Source organism: Daphnia carinata, chromosome 5 (genome assembly GCF_022539665.2).
Source record: "Daphnia carinata strain CSIRO-1 chromosome 5, CSIRO_AGI_Dcar_HiC_V3, whole genome shotgun sequence".
Classification (NCBI taxonomy): domain Eukaryota; kingdom Metazoa; phylum Arthropoda; class Branchiopoda; order Diplostraca; family Daphniidae; genus Daphnia; species Daphnia carinata.
The window spans coordinates 1,639,121-1,657,821 of NC_081335.1; the positions used below are offsets into that span (position 1 = coordinate 1,639,121).

The 18,701-nt window shown below is 41.1% G+C and overlaps 1 protein-coding gene across 1 annotated transcript; it reads right to left on the reverse strand.

Moving 5' to 3' along the window:
- Positions 1–754: 754 nt before the first annotated feature.
- LOC130696159 (homeobox protein Hox-B1a-like) lies at positions 755–9,070 on the reverse strand. The gene is made up of 2 exons (XM_057519239.2): positions 7,268–9,070; positions 755–3,054 (listed from the first exon to the last, which is right to left on the reverse strand). Exons 1-2 carry the CDS (start codon positions 8,457–8,459, stop codon positions 2,549–2,551), a joined length of 1,698 nt encoding a protein of 565 aa, XP_057375222.1. The 5' UTR covers positions 8,460–9,070; the 3' UTR covers positions 755–2,548.
- Between the last annotated feature and the right edge of the window lie 9,631 nt (positions 9,071–18,701).

The window sequence follows — 18,701 nt, forward strand, 5'->3', positions numbered from 1 at the left end:
ATTTTGGCGCGCCTTCTTTATCTCCTGCACCGAAATGGCCGACCAACCGAATCATAGCTGTTTAGCCTGACCTTCGACCTCCTCCCAGCCTGACGAATGAGAAGCCAGCCCAACAAAGCAAAGTAGGTCCATAGCAACACACTAAAAGTAGATTTAGTTTACGCGTAGATAATCGCTCTTGAAACTTAAGTTTTTGATCAAACATGAAAACTGGGTATTTTAAAAGAATGGTATTGTTGTCTATTGGTGGGTTTGTGAACGGTGGTCAACTTCTAAAATGTTGGTCCACAATTGGGTGGATTGGCAGAGGGTGGATCTAAAAATTTTTCGTTTTTGTTCGAGAGGTTTGACACCTCGAATGACGAATTGGTTTGGCCATTAAACGTCTTGAAAAGAATTGTGGAAGAAAAAGAGAATTCAGATTTTCGATCGAATTCTTTTTTCTTATTTTCTCTGGTACGTCCTGTCTGCGCCTGTTGTCGTCGCCTTCATCTTTGCTCGTCTTTTGTATCTTGCTAGGCCCTTCTCAATCAATCATAAAGTGTAGGGCTCTCGGGATCTTTCTTTTTCTATCCACGTTCCCTTGATACGCTCGATTTGATATAGGAATCAACGACACAGAAAACCGTTAAAGCTTTTTTTTTTTTTGAATAATCATTCAGATGCATACGGTGTATTTTGTTTTGTTTCGTTTTTTTTTTCTTACTTTTTTTAAGGAAAAAAAATCGAAAAAAAATTGGTTTCATCATCTGGATTTCTCGTGTTTTGTTTTTGTTTTCCATTATTTTAGGGGGGTGGGAGGGCGATTGACAGGGCTCAAGGAAAGATATACAAGGTGCTCTTATTTTTTTTTCGTGTGTCGAGTTTGCGCCCTTTTGTTTTTTTCTAACTAAAGAAACAAAGGAGTCTTTTTTTTTTTTTTAAATAGATGGAATAAATTTTCCTCCCGTAGAAAAAAAAAAAAGTAGAAAAACAAACGAAAACGAAATTAAAATCAGGAAAAAAAATCATTGCAATGAATACTATCTCGCTTGATGATAATACATAGTAATACCGGCTTGGATGCTTTTGTTATACATTACATCATATTACAACATGATACATATACGGTACATGGTGTGGTATTTTTTTTGTTCTGTTTTTGTTTGTTTTTTTTTTTTTTTTGCCTTTATGTCAGAAGGAAAGATAATTTCAGTTTATATACAAGTTTTAAAAACACAAGATATACGAAAAGAAAGAAAAAGATAGATTGTTTTTTTTTGAAAAATTGGTAAAAAAAATTCTCCATTTTTTTTCTAATGGTTTCGTCTGTGAGTGGTGGGTCATAATAGTCGAGTAATTTTATCAGAGGGTATATAACCAAGACACACGAGAGACATACACACAAGTATATAGAAGGAATGTTCAATCTCTCTTAATCTCTTTTTGTTTTTAGTATAGTGAGCCAATAGCATAACATGGTGTTTACAAAGAATTTTTGTTTTTGCACGCAGTCAAGGTTACACAAGGTTGTGGTGTTGCATAAATTTTTTTTTCAAAGTTTTTCTTTTTTTTTTCTTTTTGTCCTCGTGTCGTACAATAATATCTCGTTTGGTGATTTTAGGGGGGTAGGGGGAGTATTTGGTTTCGTCATTTCAAAAGCACTCGCACACACGAAAAAAAAGCGCATGGGCAATTTTTTGTTAGAAACAGGTGTCAAAAAGAAAAAATGGAAAACGCAAAATAGCGATGTGGTGCAGGGGAAGAGAAACAAAACAATTTTTCTTTTTTCTTTTCCAACTGAAGGAAAGGGTCTTAGTTGTTGAAAAAGAAAAGAGAACCGGACGTTGTCTGATTAACAACAAACTTTGAAAATTATCTCTTTAATTTTTTTCGAAACTGAAAAAGAGATAAGAATTATTGTGAAACATTATCTTTTAGGCTCTTTGTTTTTCAAATGGTTATTATGCCGGAGGTGGTACAAGTTTTCTTTTTGTACGTCTTTCTTTTTGTTGTTGTCAAAAATCGAAAAAAAAAAGAAAAGTTGAAAGAAGAGGAAAAGTGAACCCCAAAAGACTAGGATTGTTTTTACATGCAAAAGAAAAAAAAAGAGATAATGTGTGTTGGATTTATCTGGGAATTGTTCCGCGTTTCTTGCGTCTATCGATCATTTTTTTTATCGATATAAAAAAACGGAAGGGGTTTGTGATTGTTATTTTTTTTTTTTTTCTCCACGAAAAATATGATACCGGTACAAAATAATAAACAGGAATCCCCAACCACAAAAAAAAAATTGCAAAACAAAATTAGGAATCTCATTTGCTGTGTATGTGGCAGGGAATTGCTTAAATCGATCAGAGTGTATCTCTTGCATGTGCTGAACATTTTTTATTGAATTATTTTTTGTTTTAGAGGATTGGGATTAGACGATAGAATTAGTGAATGGGTCGAGCTTTTATATTATATATATATTTATATATTGTTTTTTTTCCCATTTTAACGTTGAAGTTTTCTATTTTGGGTGCGTGATGAAAGAAAAAAGAAATGATCGAAATTCGTGTTGGGATTGTTAGAGAGGCGTAGGCGGTGATTCGCTCTTAGAGGGTGCGCCACCGCTGGCGTTGCTCTCGGAATCGGTGACGGGCGACGGTGCCGATGGTGATGTGCACGAAAGTGCCGGTTCTGGTGGGATGAGTCCCTCCTTCATCCGTTTCTTTTGTTTCATCCGTCTGTTTTGGAACCAGATCTTGACCTGCGTCTCGTTGAGCTGGAGAGCGGCCGCGATCTCGATCCGCCGCGCCCGCGTCAGGTATTTGTTGAAGTGGAACTCTTTCTCCAACTCGGTCAGCTGTTTGGTGGTAAAGTTGGTCCGGCCAGTGTTGTTGGCTCCGCCGAGGCTTCCTAAGCCGCTGACGCTACCGTTACCTCCGCCTCCACCAGGACTTCCAACTCCACCGCCGCCTCCGAGGCCTCCTAAACCGCTAGGCAAACCGCTGCCCATTCCGCCAACCAATCCTCCAACACCGTTGCCGCAGTTCGGACTGCTACCTCCGAATCCATATTCTGGTCGAGGAACTGTTTTTTTTTTTTTGGTGTAGGGGAAAGAGAAAAAACAAACAAAGAAATCAATCAATGTGGTCGTAGTCGTTTGTAGGTGTTGAGTTAAAATATAGCACACGCATACGAGATTGTGTGTACAGCCAACCGGGAGAGATTGAGTGAGCCCTGTAGTCGAACCATCCAAAAACGGAATATACATTATTCAGCGTCGATTTGTAATCGAATTGAAGCACCTGGCGTCATCACTATGCACCGGACAATGATCAATGGCTCGTTTCGTGATTAAAAATCATCTTTATCGGACGTTTGATAATTGATTTCGCTTCTATTCGGAATTATTCTGTTTTTTTTTTTTTGTTTTTTTTTTGTTTTTTTTTTTTTCCCGTTTACAAAGAAAAATTCAATAATTTTTAATGTCAATTTTGGGGAATACTTCTTCTTTTTACCCTCCCCGTCTCTCGAGACGAGAGGCAAAATGTATTTTACTATTGAATTTCGATCGAGAGGAAGTGGAGAGATGCTGTTTGTGGCCTTTTTTTTTTGAGCGCTTGCGTAATGTGAACGATAGAAGGATCGAGCGGAAAAGATTCTTCTTCTTGTTTCCCTTCGTGAGGTAGAGTGAAAACTGACGTTGCGACATGAAGGATGACTCCCGAAAGAGCCGAAATAGAGACTGGAGGGGGTTAGCACATTCCTTTCCCATTTCCTTCCTTCCTTTTCAATACCAACATCGAACAACATGGGACATGTGGCGGCTTTTTTCTGATGATGTTGTTACACTAGGCAACAAGTCGCCATCTCTGGCAAAACCTTTTTTTTTTTTTTTTTTTTTTTTAAATGTTACATCATCCGTAAAGAAAGAAGTTGAGCAAAAGTTTGTTTTTTAAAAAAGAGTTTCAAGAGGAGTTGAATCTTCACTTAGGCCATGTCTATAGTGAAGGATCGATGTGCCAGATGTTCAGCCAAAGATACTTTGATCTTTCCTTTATTTTATTTTTTCGTCTTTAAATGAATGCACCTAAGGCGCGTTGAGAAAACAAATTGTTGTTGACGTAATATTTAAAAGGTGTGTCTTCTGAAGGTGCAACGTGATAAAGCCATCAAAACGGCCTAAATGTTCATCTCTCCGTTGTTTGTATTGGACGTCGTTGACGGATGTGCAACGATTTTTTGCCCTCCTGTTTTGTGGCTTGTTTGCATAGCGGCTTGCAGCCAAACTTACGTGCTTGAAAGAAAAACAAAAATTCTGCTCGTTTATGTCAATAGTGTGCCCCTTCGGACGTCTCTATTCGCTCACCCCTCGTCATGCTTACTTACATGGTACTCGTGCTGCTGTTCAAAAGATGTTTTCCTATTTTTTGTTCCTCCTTTTTGAAATAGAAAAAAAAAACAGAATCGGATGTTTGACTCGGATGTCAGCTGCAGCACATAATATTGAGTCAGAAATGTGTATAGGCCTCTTGCTTTTGCAGATATCTGCAGCTGAACAGTTTCGGGAAACAAAAAACAAGAGGGATCTGTCCAAGCTGTTCCAACAATGACGGAATTGTTTAATAACTTTGGCGAAAAGTGTCGTTTTATTTATTTATTTATTTTTCGTTTGTAGTTTGTTTCTTTGAGCTCTTTTAGCCGCTCGGTTAGACTTTTGCCTAGGGTCGCAAACTAAACTAAATGAAAATGGGGAATACAAAATGCAAAGAAGCTGCTTTTCTTGGAAGATGGGTAGATGCACACATAGTCCATATGCAAAGTGGGTGGATCAAATCCCCGTATACGTGCGTGTGCCTCTTTTGATGTCGGGTGATGGATCTTTTTTTTCCGACTTTCGAAGGTATTTTTTTTTCCCCTAGTTGACTTCAAGAAAGAGTTTTTTTTCTACCGAGTATGAAAAAAGGGAATTAAACAACGACCCACAAGGAAAAAAAAGAACTGAAATGAAATTCAAGATCGCAGGGGGTCTACATTGGCCACCGTCGGGGATCGTTTCTCGAATATCCCACTAGGTTGGGTTTCTATAATTTCGTCTTTGCTAATGTGTTTTTTTTTTTTTTTTTTTCTTCCCATTTTTGAATTTTTTTTTTCTGTAAGAAAAGATTTTAATTTGATGCATAGCTATCGAATTATTATCTTTTCTTATTTAACGGGCGTTTTACTTTGGTTTGGTGGCCTAACGTACGAAACGAGTAGAATTGTATTTTTCTCAGTATTTTTTTGTGTGTTTCTTGGGAAAACCGACGGGAATGGCCGGCGAAACCAAAAAAAAAAATTAGGACGCAATGTGGTATCGCATATCAAACTGTCCGACATAAAAAAAAAAAAAAAAAAACTTGACTTTAAAATTCCGTCGCACACCATATGTCGCAAAGCTTGTTATTGGATGATAGATCCTTCACGCACGAAAAAGAAAATTTACTCGAAAAACCGACTGGCCGTTGATTGCATTTTACGTGATCACCGCAACAACTTTCCCACCGATGTGAATTTTATTTTTTGGGAGGCCGATATCTTGAGAATTTGCGCTAGAAAGCCAGTCGAGTTGCATTACGTTAGATGGACTTTTTTTTTTTTTTTTGCTGTTTTTGTTGGGCAGAAGGTGGGTGGATCAGAAGATATCTCTCTTTGCGGTTGAAGAACGAAACGGGCCTACGAAATTTCGATAAGAAAACATTGTCCTTTTTAACTTTTGAAACACGGTCACCTATATGTCGTAGTTTTGCTCTGTAGGCATCCAACCTTCTAAATATCGCGTTATCTATTTTGGTTGTTGTCTGCCTATAGGTTTTCTCGTGTTTGACTGCTTGGGACAGGTTCCAAAATATCAGGAAGTCTTGACATGTTTCTCGAAACGCCGAGGTATGCCCTCGCTATACACACGCGTCGCATGCGAGGAATGTGTTCGTAAATATACGAGACCGAGCTCCGGGAATTAGAAGCTTTTTTTTTTTAAAGAAACGAAGCTGATCTTGTAATTCTAATGCTTTGGAACAACAATACCGCCTCGTGTTTGCGATGAGATCAATGTTTGAATAGAGAAATCCTATCGGCTAGGAGTAGAGACTACTGTGCGTAAAGCTCTCGAGCCTGGGACATTTGTAAAAATGTTTTTTCTTTGATTTATTGACTCGCCCGCTAATAGGATCTAAAAGAGCCTATGTTTGTGTTCGTGTTTTGTGTTGAGCGATGATGAATAATGGTCAACGACGATTGAAGAACTGGTTTTGCGGCTTGTCACACTCGTACAGTTTTGCAAGTTTGTCTTTTTCTTTTCTATCGAAGCAAAACGATCGATTAGGCCTTGTAGAAAATCACTTTTGTCGTTTGCTGCGATATACACAGTGTTCTACTGTTGTCCTTCTTTTGGGGGCCCACACACGTAGAGAGATCATTAATAACTCTGAAGGTGGTAGGGGGTTTGAGCCACCCAAAGCTGCAGCTGAAGTGGGGACAGTGTTGTCGTCTTATGATAAACCAAAAGTGGCGACTGTTGTCGACGTGATTTATGATTGAGGCCGCCAAAACCTCTCCTTGTAAGCTTTTACAAGAGGCTACTTTTTTTCTTTCTCTTGAGAGGCTGGTCTACGGCCAATGCACATTGAGTTCCTCCTACACCCACGTTGGTGTAGTGTAGGCCTACAGTAGTGCGGCAGCGTGATTAATGATCTTTTTTTTCTTTCTCGTCCTTATCTCTCTCATTGATTCAAAAAAAAAAAAAAAAAAGGATGAAAGAATGTCCAACCATGAACAACCGTTTAGCTTGTTAGCTGCTGCTAGCTGGTTGGTTTAGGGACTGACGACTAGCCGCCATTCAAACGCTGTTTGGTTCTGAAACGTTCCGTTTTTTTTTTATGATCGGCCTACAGGGACCGATTGGCGGCTTCGTTTTAGCTCTCCCATCTTTTTGGTGATTTTCTTTTTATTTAAGGGTCTTTGCCGTATTGCATTTTGAGTTTGAGAGGTACCCTAGTTTTCAGCGATCATGACTACCGCCAGCCCCACCCATTTTTAAAAAAATGATTTAAATGTCGAGCTCTTAACCCTCCCCTTTTTAAAAACATTATTGAACTTTGATCTGATTTTTCCTAACTAAAAAACATGTTCATTGAATTGAAATGTCTTTAAATCTCGAAGAAAACGATAGGCCTCTTGTTTTCAAATTGATATTCGCGTTTACAGAAATGCAGGCCTAGTAGAAATTCTATTGAGTTCAGGAAATGGATGGAATACGTACCGGGTTTGGGTACATTCCGTTTGACTTGCATCCATTTGTAGGTTGGAACGTTAGATTGTTGTTGCTGGACGGGGTGATTGAGATTGGGTTGGACACCTCCGCCGTTGCCACCGCCACCTCCACCACTCTGCCCCTGAAGTTGATTGTGGTGTTGGCCAGGGTGCTGGCCCTGGGCAGCCGCCGCTGCGGCCGCTCCAAGTCCTACCAAGTTGAGCATGCCGTTGACCTGGCATTGGTCACGAAGTGACGGCCCGCCGACGCCGTACGGTCCAACAGATGAACTAAAATGCCCAGCCGCTGCTGCCGGATGAGTGCGAGCTCCGTACTGGGTGACGTCCGGGTAGCCGTAGCCGGCCGTTGCGCCCGTCGGGATGGCCACGGCGGCCGCCGATAGGCCGTTGATGCCGACGCTGCCGTCGACGTGGCCCGTCATGGCCGGATGGACCTGGTGGTGTCCGTGGTGCGGATGATGGTGATGGTGTCCGTGATGACTCTGATGATGGACCTGGTGGTGGTGATGGTGATGCTGTTGCTGCTGCTGCTGCTGTTGTTGTTGTTGTTGCTGTTGTATTCCGTGCTGATGCTGGGCGTGATGTTGCTGCTGTTGTTGTTGGTGCAGTTGCTGCTGGTGGTGTTGGTTGGGCGAGCCGTGGTGCTGGCCGGAATAATCCGTTTGGTAGGCACTGCTGTTACCGACGGACACTGAAGATATCGAGTGCTGGCCCATGCCCGTCACGCTGTGCGGACTCAGGTGGTAGGAAGCGGCGGCTGTGGCGGCGGCGGCGGCTGCTGCTGCTGCCGTGGCGTAGCCGTTTGCGTCTAAATTAGTGTAGGAAAGTCCGTTTCCCGATCCCGATCCGACATCTGTTTGAAGGAGTCCCGCGTTTGTGTGTTGATCGTGCGGAGTGAGTGGAGGTGTACGAGGATCGGGGGTGTGTTGTTGTTGCTGTTGGTGGCTTAGGTAGTGTGGCGGGCCGACGGTGCCTAAGACGCCACCGGTCGGGCCGCTCGATTCGGGAGTCGAGGCCTGGCCTGACGATCCTCCGCCGCTGTTTGAACTGACGGAACCGCTTCCGTAAACGCCGCCATAGACGGATCCTGCCAAATCGGTGGCGTAATTGGACGCCGAGCCGTAACCGACTCCGACGCCACCGTCACCGTTGCAAACACCGTAAAGAACGTTGGCGTTCATTTTTTTGTGTGTTTCTTGAAATTGCGCACGTTTAACGTCTTGATTGTTTTAATTCTTTCCTTTACACTTCGAACTCGACTGTCTTTATTTTTGTTTTTCGTTTCCGGTCAACTTAGACTGACGTCATAACATCTGTTTCCTCGCACTAGAAGCACATCACATAAACACGACACATACAGGAAACACGTCGATATGTCTTCTGATAGTGGGGAAGATAAAGCGATTCACCGCACGATTTTTATTGTTGCTGCTCTTGGGCAACAACAAGACTGAAGTGGCAGTTCGATGATCCGGCTCATCGCACACTCTGGATGAAACTAAACAAAACAGAAACTTAAACTTTTAGCGCCGTTCGAAAACTGTTTCGCTTAACTTTTGCAGCGCACAAAGAAATTTTGAAACACACAACACAAAAAAAAAAAATGCGTTTTTGTGGAACTAAAGTCAAGTCTCTCTATCTCGTGACTCTGTACGTGTTACACTACGACGAACGAATACTAGATACCAACAGCCGTCGTGGGCCAGGCCAGCAGTATTTTTTGTTTTCTTCTTTTTCCCTTCGGTGGGGAAATGGGGTGGAGGTTTCCGTGTTGCCGCAGTTGAGGCGGGCATAAGGAAAAGAGAGAGAGAGAGAGAGAAAAAAAAGGCACCGGGCAAAAACTGCTGCACACAGGCAATAGACGAGAGAAAGGGACTGCCTCTTGACAACCCAGTGTATACTGGCTCGACTCGCGAGAGCACCTCCCTTTGTTAGTCACGTGACGAACAGCGACGAACCAATGGCTGGGGTTGGTTGTTGCTCGCGAGCAACGCCTCAATTTCCTTCCTCTTGACAAGCTCGAGTGTGTGTGTATACCACAAGAGACTATGGCCGCACCGAGTACCGCCCTGTAGATAGTAGCTTGCTCGAATGTCTACGATATGCAGGCTAACCCTGGATGATTCACGAGAAGTGAAACACCGTGACTACACGAAGGAGCACAAAAAATAATAACGAGATGCTTGCACATGCACACACACACACACACACACGAAAAAAAGAATTGAACTAGATTGCCAATTTTTTTTCCCCTCTTGTCTAGTTGAATTTTTTTTTTCTTTTTTCTTCTTTTTCGTTCTTGTTGGGTATTGTTTTTTTTTCATCCCAAGGGTTTTTGTAGGAAGAGATGTTAGGAAAGAAAAAATCAAGGGAACCAACTCGCCACGGGGTCGCGAAAGAGGAAGCGACAAGCTGTTTCTTTTTTTTCTATTTGGTATCAATTTTTTTCTAAAGTTTTCGAACCATGGGTTTAAAAAAAAAAATTAATAGAGAGAAATCAGTAGGGAAAAAAAAACGGTTTTTTTTCTCTGCATGACCCGTATGTGTTTAAATGTTACAAATCATGCCTAAACGTTTGTGAAATAGATCATGATCATCGCGCCGGCAACTGCTGGGTTCTCTTTTTTCTTCGTTTCCGACACGGTAATGACAGAGGGTTGCCACGATGGATGGGGCATTGCGACGAGTTATTGATGCTCTTTCTCTCTCTTTTTTCCCCGCTCCCATAAAAGGTGGCTCGCGCGACTTTAGTGGTAGCTATAAGCAAAACACAGAAAGAAGAGAGAGATATGAATATTATGTAATGGAGAGAATGTCGTGTCAAATTCTTTCTTTATTGTTTATTGTTTGTTTTTTTTGTTCCTTTCAATTTCAATACTTATTTGAATTTGAAATTTTGGAATTTTGCAGGTTGCTCGTCCGTGATGGTGGTGACGTCACGACACATCTGTCAGTTAACTTGGCATAGCCCTTCTCATTAAGACGGAGAGAATGCCACGTTTCATCAATGAACGACAACGATGCGAACGCGGGAATACATCTACAAATAAAGGTAAGTGCTAGATGATGATGTGATTGGACGTGGACTAGGTGTCATTTGACACGCCATGTGTTTGTTGGGTCATCTTTTTCTTTATTTTTGTGGGTCGTTGTTGAACGGATGAGTGAAGATGAGTTTGGACAGTCGAAGCAACACAAGGAAGAAGACGATGAGAATGTTCTGTGTTTGTTTTTTACGGGGAGGATTTCTACTAATGGGCCTGCACATGGCTGACCCAAGTTTGAGGCTATTCCTATCAATGCGGAGACTGGACAGGGAGGGAGTAGATTTGTGTGCGTATGTGTGTTGCTTGGTTATCCACGACACGCATTCAAAACAGGGCGCTCTACTATGGGGGGTTGATCTACCCTGTCGATTGTGTCAACTCGTTGCGGGGGCCACCATTTTCGTTTCGAAATAACAAGGCAAGAAGAATTCTTTTTTTTTTCTTTTCCTGCTTCAAGTCAGTCGGTTTCGATTTCACATGACACGACTGTGTGAGGACGAAAGACGCGAGGTCATTTGACTTTTTTTTTTTTTTTTTTTTTTTTTTTTTTTTGTTGAATTTTGCTTTTGCCACTAGACGTCACGCTACAAATATCGCGTATTGTTTATAGCATTTCTCTTTTTTTTATTGAATCTTTCCTGAAGCCAACGGAGGAATGCTTCACGAAATTTCTGTTTTGAGTTTTACCCTCCTTCCCAAAAAAGGTGATTTTGCGATTCTGAATCGAATCGGAAGTATCTGGTTGTGTAGGGGGTTGGCATGTCTGTTGATGTTGTTGTTGCTGTTTTGACAGTCGAAACGTGTCCAGAAGGAGGGAAAGATGCCAAGTTGACACTCTTTATAGACACGCGAAAAAAAAAAAAAGAAGGAAAAATAAAATGTGTATATATTTGTAGTGTATCTGTCTCTTCAACCTGGTGGACTTGTAGGCCGTTCAGCTACCTGGACACAGATACACGATGAAGAGCAGTAACAATAGCAGTCAGTTTTTGGATGGTCTAAACTTTGTGTCAATCATTTTGACTCTTGAGGGTCGATTGAAAGAGAAGGGGGGGGGGAACGCTCGATGGGTCACAACAGAAGAACAACACACACACGTTGAGGGCTACTGAACTGTCATAACAGTATCTTTATACGAGTGTAGTAGTCAATATATTTACCGTTTGAATTTGAATAGCGAGGGGTGGGGGACGGGGCATGTGCGTGTGCTTCTGCTCTTGTTTTTGAAACACGATTCACATTCAAATTGGGTTTTGGTTTTTTTGTTACGATTAGTTTTTCCCCATCGGTAAAATCAGTTTGAGTTGGCATTAAAAATAATTCGACCGATGTGTTGTGGTCTGTTTTATTTTTTTTATCGGTTTGCGTGAATATCTGGGGTCCTTCTGCTTCGACTTGTCTGTTTCAATTTTGTTTGATGTTATCGTCATCTTGCCGAATGTGCCGTGCATAATTTTTCCGTATTAAAGACATACACACGTGTGTATTAAAAAAAATTTTTGATTTGACAGTTGACATCTCACGGTGAGGGGGATGCGCGACACTCGCTCGAACACTTCCAGTCGAGTTCCATGTTTTGAAGGGGGGAGCCTCTCACCTGTCCGTACAGTGACAGTAAACTGGTCTTCTATCGCGTTATATTCGCTTTATGGATGGCCAGAAAAAAAAAAAAAAGACGGACAGTTAGCTTCCCTCGATGTTTGCTGTTGTTGTTGGCAATAAGGGATATACCGTTTCCTCCTGTGCTAGTAGCGTGTTTATATGCGTATCTTAAACGAAGGGGATGTTTGAAGGACCTCCTGGCGAGTTTGGCGAATTCGCCAACCGTTTATGCATTTGGAGGATGTCCCCCCATCTTTTGCTTTCCGCCTTGCCTGTTTTTGTTTTTTTTATGTATCCGATTTCCCGTCTTAATTTTGATTTCTCTTTTCGGTTTGGAGAAAGGAAAATTTGAAGGTGGGAACAATCGTTTTGTTGTCTTTGGGATTGATTGAATTGCTGATTCAAGTCTCTTTGTTTTTAACGGGAGAGTTGTACGACCGGTACGGTAATATTAGCGTGTTTCCTTACTGCGTAGTGTGTGTTTGTACGTGAGGCTCCTAGGTCTGTCGAAAGAGATTGTTGTATAGTGTACTTATTTACTCGATTTTGATCAATGTTTAACTCGCATGACGTGTTGGTCTATCGTGTCCAACAAGAAACCCCCCTCCCTCCCCCACTCCCCTTTCTTGTTCGTCCTCCTTTTTTGGCTAAAGGAATGCGCACCCACCCACGCATCCACGAAAGAATTTTCTATATTTATTCATTTTTTTTCTTTTTAAATGTTGAATTCAGCTCGTAGCACACTCGAATATTGTCCAAGTAAGAAACAACGGGGGCCAAATAATAAAAAACGGAGTAGGACAACAAATAAGACACGGAATGTAAAAAACAAAAAAAAACCGAGAAACTTTTTTTGTTTTGTTTCAAAAAAAAAATAAAAGAGTGAAAGAAAAAAGTTTGAAGTATAGAAAAACTGTAGAAAAAGTTTTCTCATGTACGTGCAATCCGAGTCTTGTTGTTATTTGGATGTACCGCGCGTGGAGCGTTCCACTACGAGGGTGTGTGCATATATATATATATAGAGAAGGGGTTTTCGTGTGTCGCGCGAGCGCTATCTGCGTGTTGCTACAACTATATGAAGGAAAGGGATGACAGGGGGGGATAGGTTTATTTTTATTTTTACGATTTATAATGCACGCATCGGCTTGTCGGAAAAAAAATAAAATAAAAGGGGAACTTTTTTTTTTTTTTTTTTTTTTTTTTTTTTGTATTTTAAGGGAGGGTTTACTTTGTTGATTGATTTGACCCGTGTTCTACTGATGGCTAACTTAACTGTACAAGGGCAAAAAGAAGTCGTCGTTTCAGGTAAGAAGTTTGTACAACCTATTGGTCGTGTTTCGTTGTTGCGATTCGTTTATTTGGCCCCGGTTGTTTCTGTTTTATTTTGTAAATTTTTTTTTAAACTCAGACGATGTAGTTTGATGTCAGGCGCTTGTGAAATAATCGATCATCGCTCTTTACGTTCTTCTTTTTAAATTTGGTTTCTCTCGTTTGAAATTTTCTCTGTCCAGCAATTTGTGGCCGTTTCTTGTTTATTTTTACGTCTGGTTTTATCTTTTTTTCCATTTAAATCTGCTTAGGAAAATGTATTAAAGAGGAAGAAGAAGAAGAAGAAGAAACGGGTTAGCGACATTCAATTACAAGTGGTTTTGTACTTTTGACCCTTTTCTTTGAAGTTTTGGGAAGTAGGCTGGACCTCCTATGGTCGTTTTCAGATACGGAATCAAGTTTCTCGTTGCGGTGAGCCAAAATGGAAGAGAGCCCATCCCTGATTTTTCTCGTTTAAAAAAAAAAAAAGGGAAAAAATAATAATAAACTCGATATACAGGCACGCGACTGGCGCGCGCATTTTTGGCGGATTGTTCAGACGCGAAAAAAAAAAGCGGACCGATATAAAGAATTTTTTTTTCTTTAAAAAAAAAAAATCTGTTTGAAAGGGTCAGCTGCAGAAGCGACCTATTTTTGACCTTCCCTCTTTTTTTCAATTGTATTTAAAACTGATATAAGTAGGCGGGTTCCTTAGATACCAATTAAGGATCCATCGGCACCGACAGTTAACAGCCGCAGAAATTTTTTTGGCCTCCCTTCATTTTTGCTTCTTTTTTTTTTTTTTTTCCTTTAAATGGCCATCAAGAACCTCCGCCCACAATGTCGGGCACGCATTGCGGTCACGTGAAAACATCCAGCAAAACGTACTGGATCTTTTTTTTTTTCTTATTGTCTTATGAAATTTTTTTTTCAAGGAATATTCCGCCCCTTTTGAATGTTATTTTCTCGACTGGACACCAACCCTTCCACTTTCGAGTTTATTTTTGTCTAAATGTGTGGCGTAGTCGACATCTTTTTTTTATTTGATGACTTGATTTCTTTGACTTTTCACTTGGGGGGGGGGGGGGGAAGCGAATGTGTGGGCATCTCAGAACTACGTACGTCGTCGTCTTTTCTCAAAAAGGAAAGAGAGACAGCAAAAGTTTCTTGCATGAGTCTTTTTTTTGTTGTTGTTGTTGTTGTTGGCTGCTGTGACGTCGTCGTCTACATCGTTCCATCATTTTGTGGCCAGTGCTGACATTTTCGGGGGGGCTGGCGAGGGAGAGAAGAACTGTCGGCTTGCAAGGGGAAAAACAAAAAATTCTTTTAGTCTAAACTCTCGAGAAGAAAAAAAAAAGATTGTCGGGAAGAATTTTGTGAAGCGTTTTTTTCCAGCCCCCACCCTCCACATTCTGTGTTAGATTACATGGTGCCCCCACTCATGCTACCCTACCGAGTTTTTATGGCACAGGTGTAATGAAGTGAAATTGGCTAGCAGAGGGGAGTGAAGGATTTACCTTTATTCCCTACTACGCAGTTTGCTTGGGTTGTTGTAAAAAAGAAAAAGAAAAAAAAAAAAAAATCCCCTTTTCATCAAGGCTGTTGCCAATAATCGATTGATTGCCGCCCTGGTTTATTAGTTGTATTGCGATTAACACGGACGAAAAACAAACCATGCCCGGGGTGTATTGGGTGGTGGGCGTGATTGGGTTTCTAATCCACGTATCCGGCTATGTTCGATTTGAATGTATCCCCCCCCCCCCTACGACAATTGCACGAACTATTATTAGAATATCCGATAGGTTGACCCAAACATCACGCGGCGAAAGAAAAGTGGACAAGGGATGGGGGGTGGGGGATGCTGTGTGCATGTAAAGGTGCCGAGCGGAAAAAGGCGGTTGTCGTTAAGCCTTTAAATCTCTGGCCAGAGGTTGGGATTAAATGGCTTTGACGTTGGTCAGCTCGTGCCTACAAACATCTTTATTGGATTATAAAGAAGATTGACAAGAAGTCAGGCTGAAGAAGACATTTAGAGCAGTGGAAGAACAGGGGGGAGTCCATGAGCACAATTGCATCCAGCTAGGTTTGACTGGTCAGCAGCAGTGGACCATCTCCTTGTTGTCAATATGTGATGGGTCTCTTTGAACAAGAAAAAAAATTCTTTCATTCTTTTTTTTTTTTTTTTTTTTTAAAGCAAAGAAATAACAGATTTATAATGCATATTTTCTATCCCTTTTTTTTTTGTTTTCTATTTTCAGTTTTTTACTGACTCTCCGCCCTTTTTCTTATCTTTATCTGCGATGGTCCTCTATCAGTCAAATGTCAGTTTTGTGATGAGCGAGTGTGTGCCATCGCTCACTAAAAATTCAACTTGTGGTACGTCCCCTAGAAATGTATACCCACAAAGACACAAACAAACGCGCAGTTGTAGTTTGTAGTAGTTTGAGGAATCAATCATTTAGCTTGTGGGTGTGAAATTTACCTTTTTTTTTTTTTCGTTTATCCGTCCCTCGCATTTTTTTTTTATACCTGACGATTTAACATCATTTACATTGTTTCTTTATTAGCCAATCATTTCGAATCGAACGTGCCTCACTATCTCTCTTTTGTGGCCTTTTTCGATCGGATTTGCGTTGTGCGTCTTTGCCTAATTGAGACGTTCATTTTCCCTGCGCAGGTGCTGAGCGATGGTTTCAGTTCGCCTGGCTCTATGCGTTCTTTTGATTCTCTTATATTTTTGAAAACGAAACAAAAACGATGTGACTTGAACACGCGCACGGATAACCCCCCCGTGTAATAGTGGCTTCCATATCCATTTCGTGTTCCGTTCTCTTTATGTAGAAGTAAAATGCGTTAACTCAAATATCTATCTTGTTTGCCATGGCTTATAAATATTGTGAGCGTATACCTACACCCCGTACACACACTCACACACACACAATATATGGACTTTGAGTTAGGAAGGAAGGTCGATCGGTCTGGTTTTTGCGGCGTAATTGCCATTCGGTCATATTCGTGCCGAGCGGGAGCGGCACGCAAAGGTTTTTTTTTCTTTTCTTTTTACAGAGGGGAGAAGCACTAGAAGTCATGGCTGGGCAGCTTTTTTTTTTCTTTTTCTAGTTCTGAATTACAGCCGGCCATACACACAACGGTGTGTGTTCCATCGACTGGACGTCGTTCGTTTTTTTCCCCATTTTTGTGGCTCTTTTTTTTCTATCCCCGTGTTTCTCGGGGGTTGTACACCCCTCTCGTGAACTTGAAGCTCCCGAATGCGCTAACCTTCTCTATATAGTAGAAGCTACACGCAACGTGTGTGCGCGCACCTTCTAACCCCCCTACATCTATACCCTGTCCCGTTATACACGCACGGCACGACACGATTCCCTGTGCCTGGTTATTTTTTTTATATTGCCAGAAACGAAACGACTGTCTCTATTTCCCCTCTTCTTTTTTTTTTGTTTTTGTTTTTGTTTTTGTGGGAGTGGGGCAGGGGAAAATTGTGATATGCCAATCACACGAGTTATGGACACAACACTGGCAGCGGCCCCGAGTATGTGTGGCGAAGAGTACGCACACATAACGGGGTGTGATGGTTGTAGCGGCCCGCTGGAGGGACAGGAATGGAATCATTTTTAAAGGGACACAATTGTGTTTTTGTAATAAAAACAGGAAAAACGGTATACTCGTGTGCGGACTCAACGACTTCCCCTGTTGGTAATGAAGGCGATTGCTTATCCCGTTGGATAATAGACGGGAAAAAGGCGGATGGGGCTGCACTTGAAGTGTATAATAAAAAGCGTCTTTTTTTCCAGCGTTTATTTGAGAACAATTCATAATTTCTTCTTCGTTTATGTGATGTGTATTCAAGGAAACTGCGTCGTGTGATATGACCGGGTTCGGTTTGTCGGGGAGCGGAAGGTCGCATTGCGTTTCTTTTGTTTGTTTTTTTTTGTTTTTTTTTTTTTTTTTTTCATGAAAATTGGTGTGGGATTTTTGCCTCTTTCTTTTCCAAGAGACATTCCTACTTTTTTTTTTTTTTTTTTTTTTTGCTTCTCTATATCGTTATAATTGTTCTTCTGGTTTGTTTGGTTCTCTCGGTCGTGTCTAGCGTGCACGACATAACTGCAATAGCGATCTAAATGCAGTTGGATTTTATACTATTTTTCTTTTGCTTTTTTTTTTTGTGTGTGTTGTCGTCTTGTATACAAGTTGAAGAAAAAGGAAACGTTCCCCCAAGTTTCTTGTGCTGCTCAACGCACCCATTCTACTCTTCGTTTTTTTTTCTCCTTCTTTGTTATTATTTATTTTTATTTTTTTTTTTTTCTCAAAAAAAAAAAAAAAATTGTTTCTTTTTCCTTCCTTCCTTCCTTGGGATATTCTCTCTTTTCATGTGTGTGTATGTCTGTGCGTTCACGTTGGGAGTTGAAAGAGAAGAGAAAGAAAGAGAGAGAGAGAGAGCCGTATATATATATTCGGCTGATCCATCACCGTCCGTGACGTCTGGCAGCGCGGCCAATATCGAAATCGCTAGCATACTTTGGCCTCGCCCGCTGCCTCTCTTCGCCTTTTGCTTTGCCTCCCTCTCGTCCTTCTATCCTATCCTCTTATTATTATATACAGGATAACGTTCATGTACTGTATATAAATTTATATATATATATTTTTTCTCTCTCGTCCCTGTCTGTGGTGTTGTCTGTGAATAGAGATCCCCCTCTTAGGTCTGCCCTCCAGACAAAGACGAGGGAAAGAAAAAAATAATATTAGAGAATTGCAGAAATTTTGAAGTTGAAAACGATTGTTTTTTTTGTTTTTCGAATTATTTGGTTGAGGTGTGAGAATCCAGGTGTAACGCGAATCGGTTGTGACATTTGCTTCTTAAAACGGGGGGAACACAATGCAGCAGCTGTGTGTGTGTGTGTGTGTGTAAACGTTGGGAAAAGGTTGTTGGCTTTTTGGGCATCTTCCAGACGGGAAGAGAGGATGATGATGTAATGTTCAGACAATCGACAAAAAACACCTGTGCAAAAGAAAATGATTACGCTGATTCAACAAAAGGATTTTTTTTCTTCCTTTTTTTTTGTATTAATTTCTTAATCGCCTTTCCCGATTGGTTAGCGCGAAATTGTATTACACGCTACACACATTGAACGAGTTTTTGCATTGTCCGCGTGTTGCCCATACTCGTTGGGGTGTTTCGCGTTTTATATTTTCCATTTTGCCAATAGCTTTTGATTTTGCATTTAGAATTTGTTTCGCTTGTGCTCGACACGATTTCTTTATATTTTCTAAAAAAAAAAAGAGAAAAAATCAGGCAGTGAGCCAGCACTGAGAAGAGGAAGGGAGTAGTCAATTAGAAGGAGGAGGGAATTGTTGTTGTTGTGTCCACTGGTTTCTGTCGGCCATAAAAAGCGTCTTCCCGAACGAAGGGGGGATACTTTTGTATGTAACGTAATGGATAGATCTGTT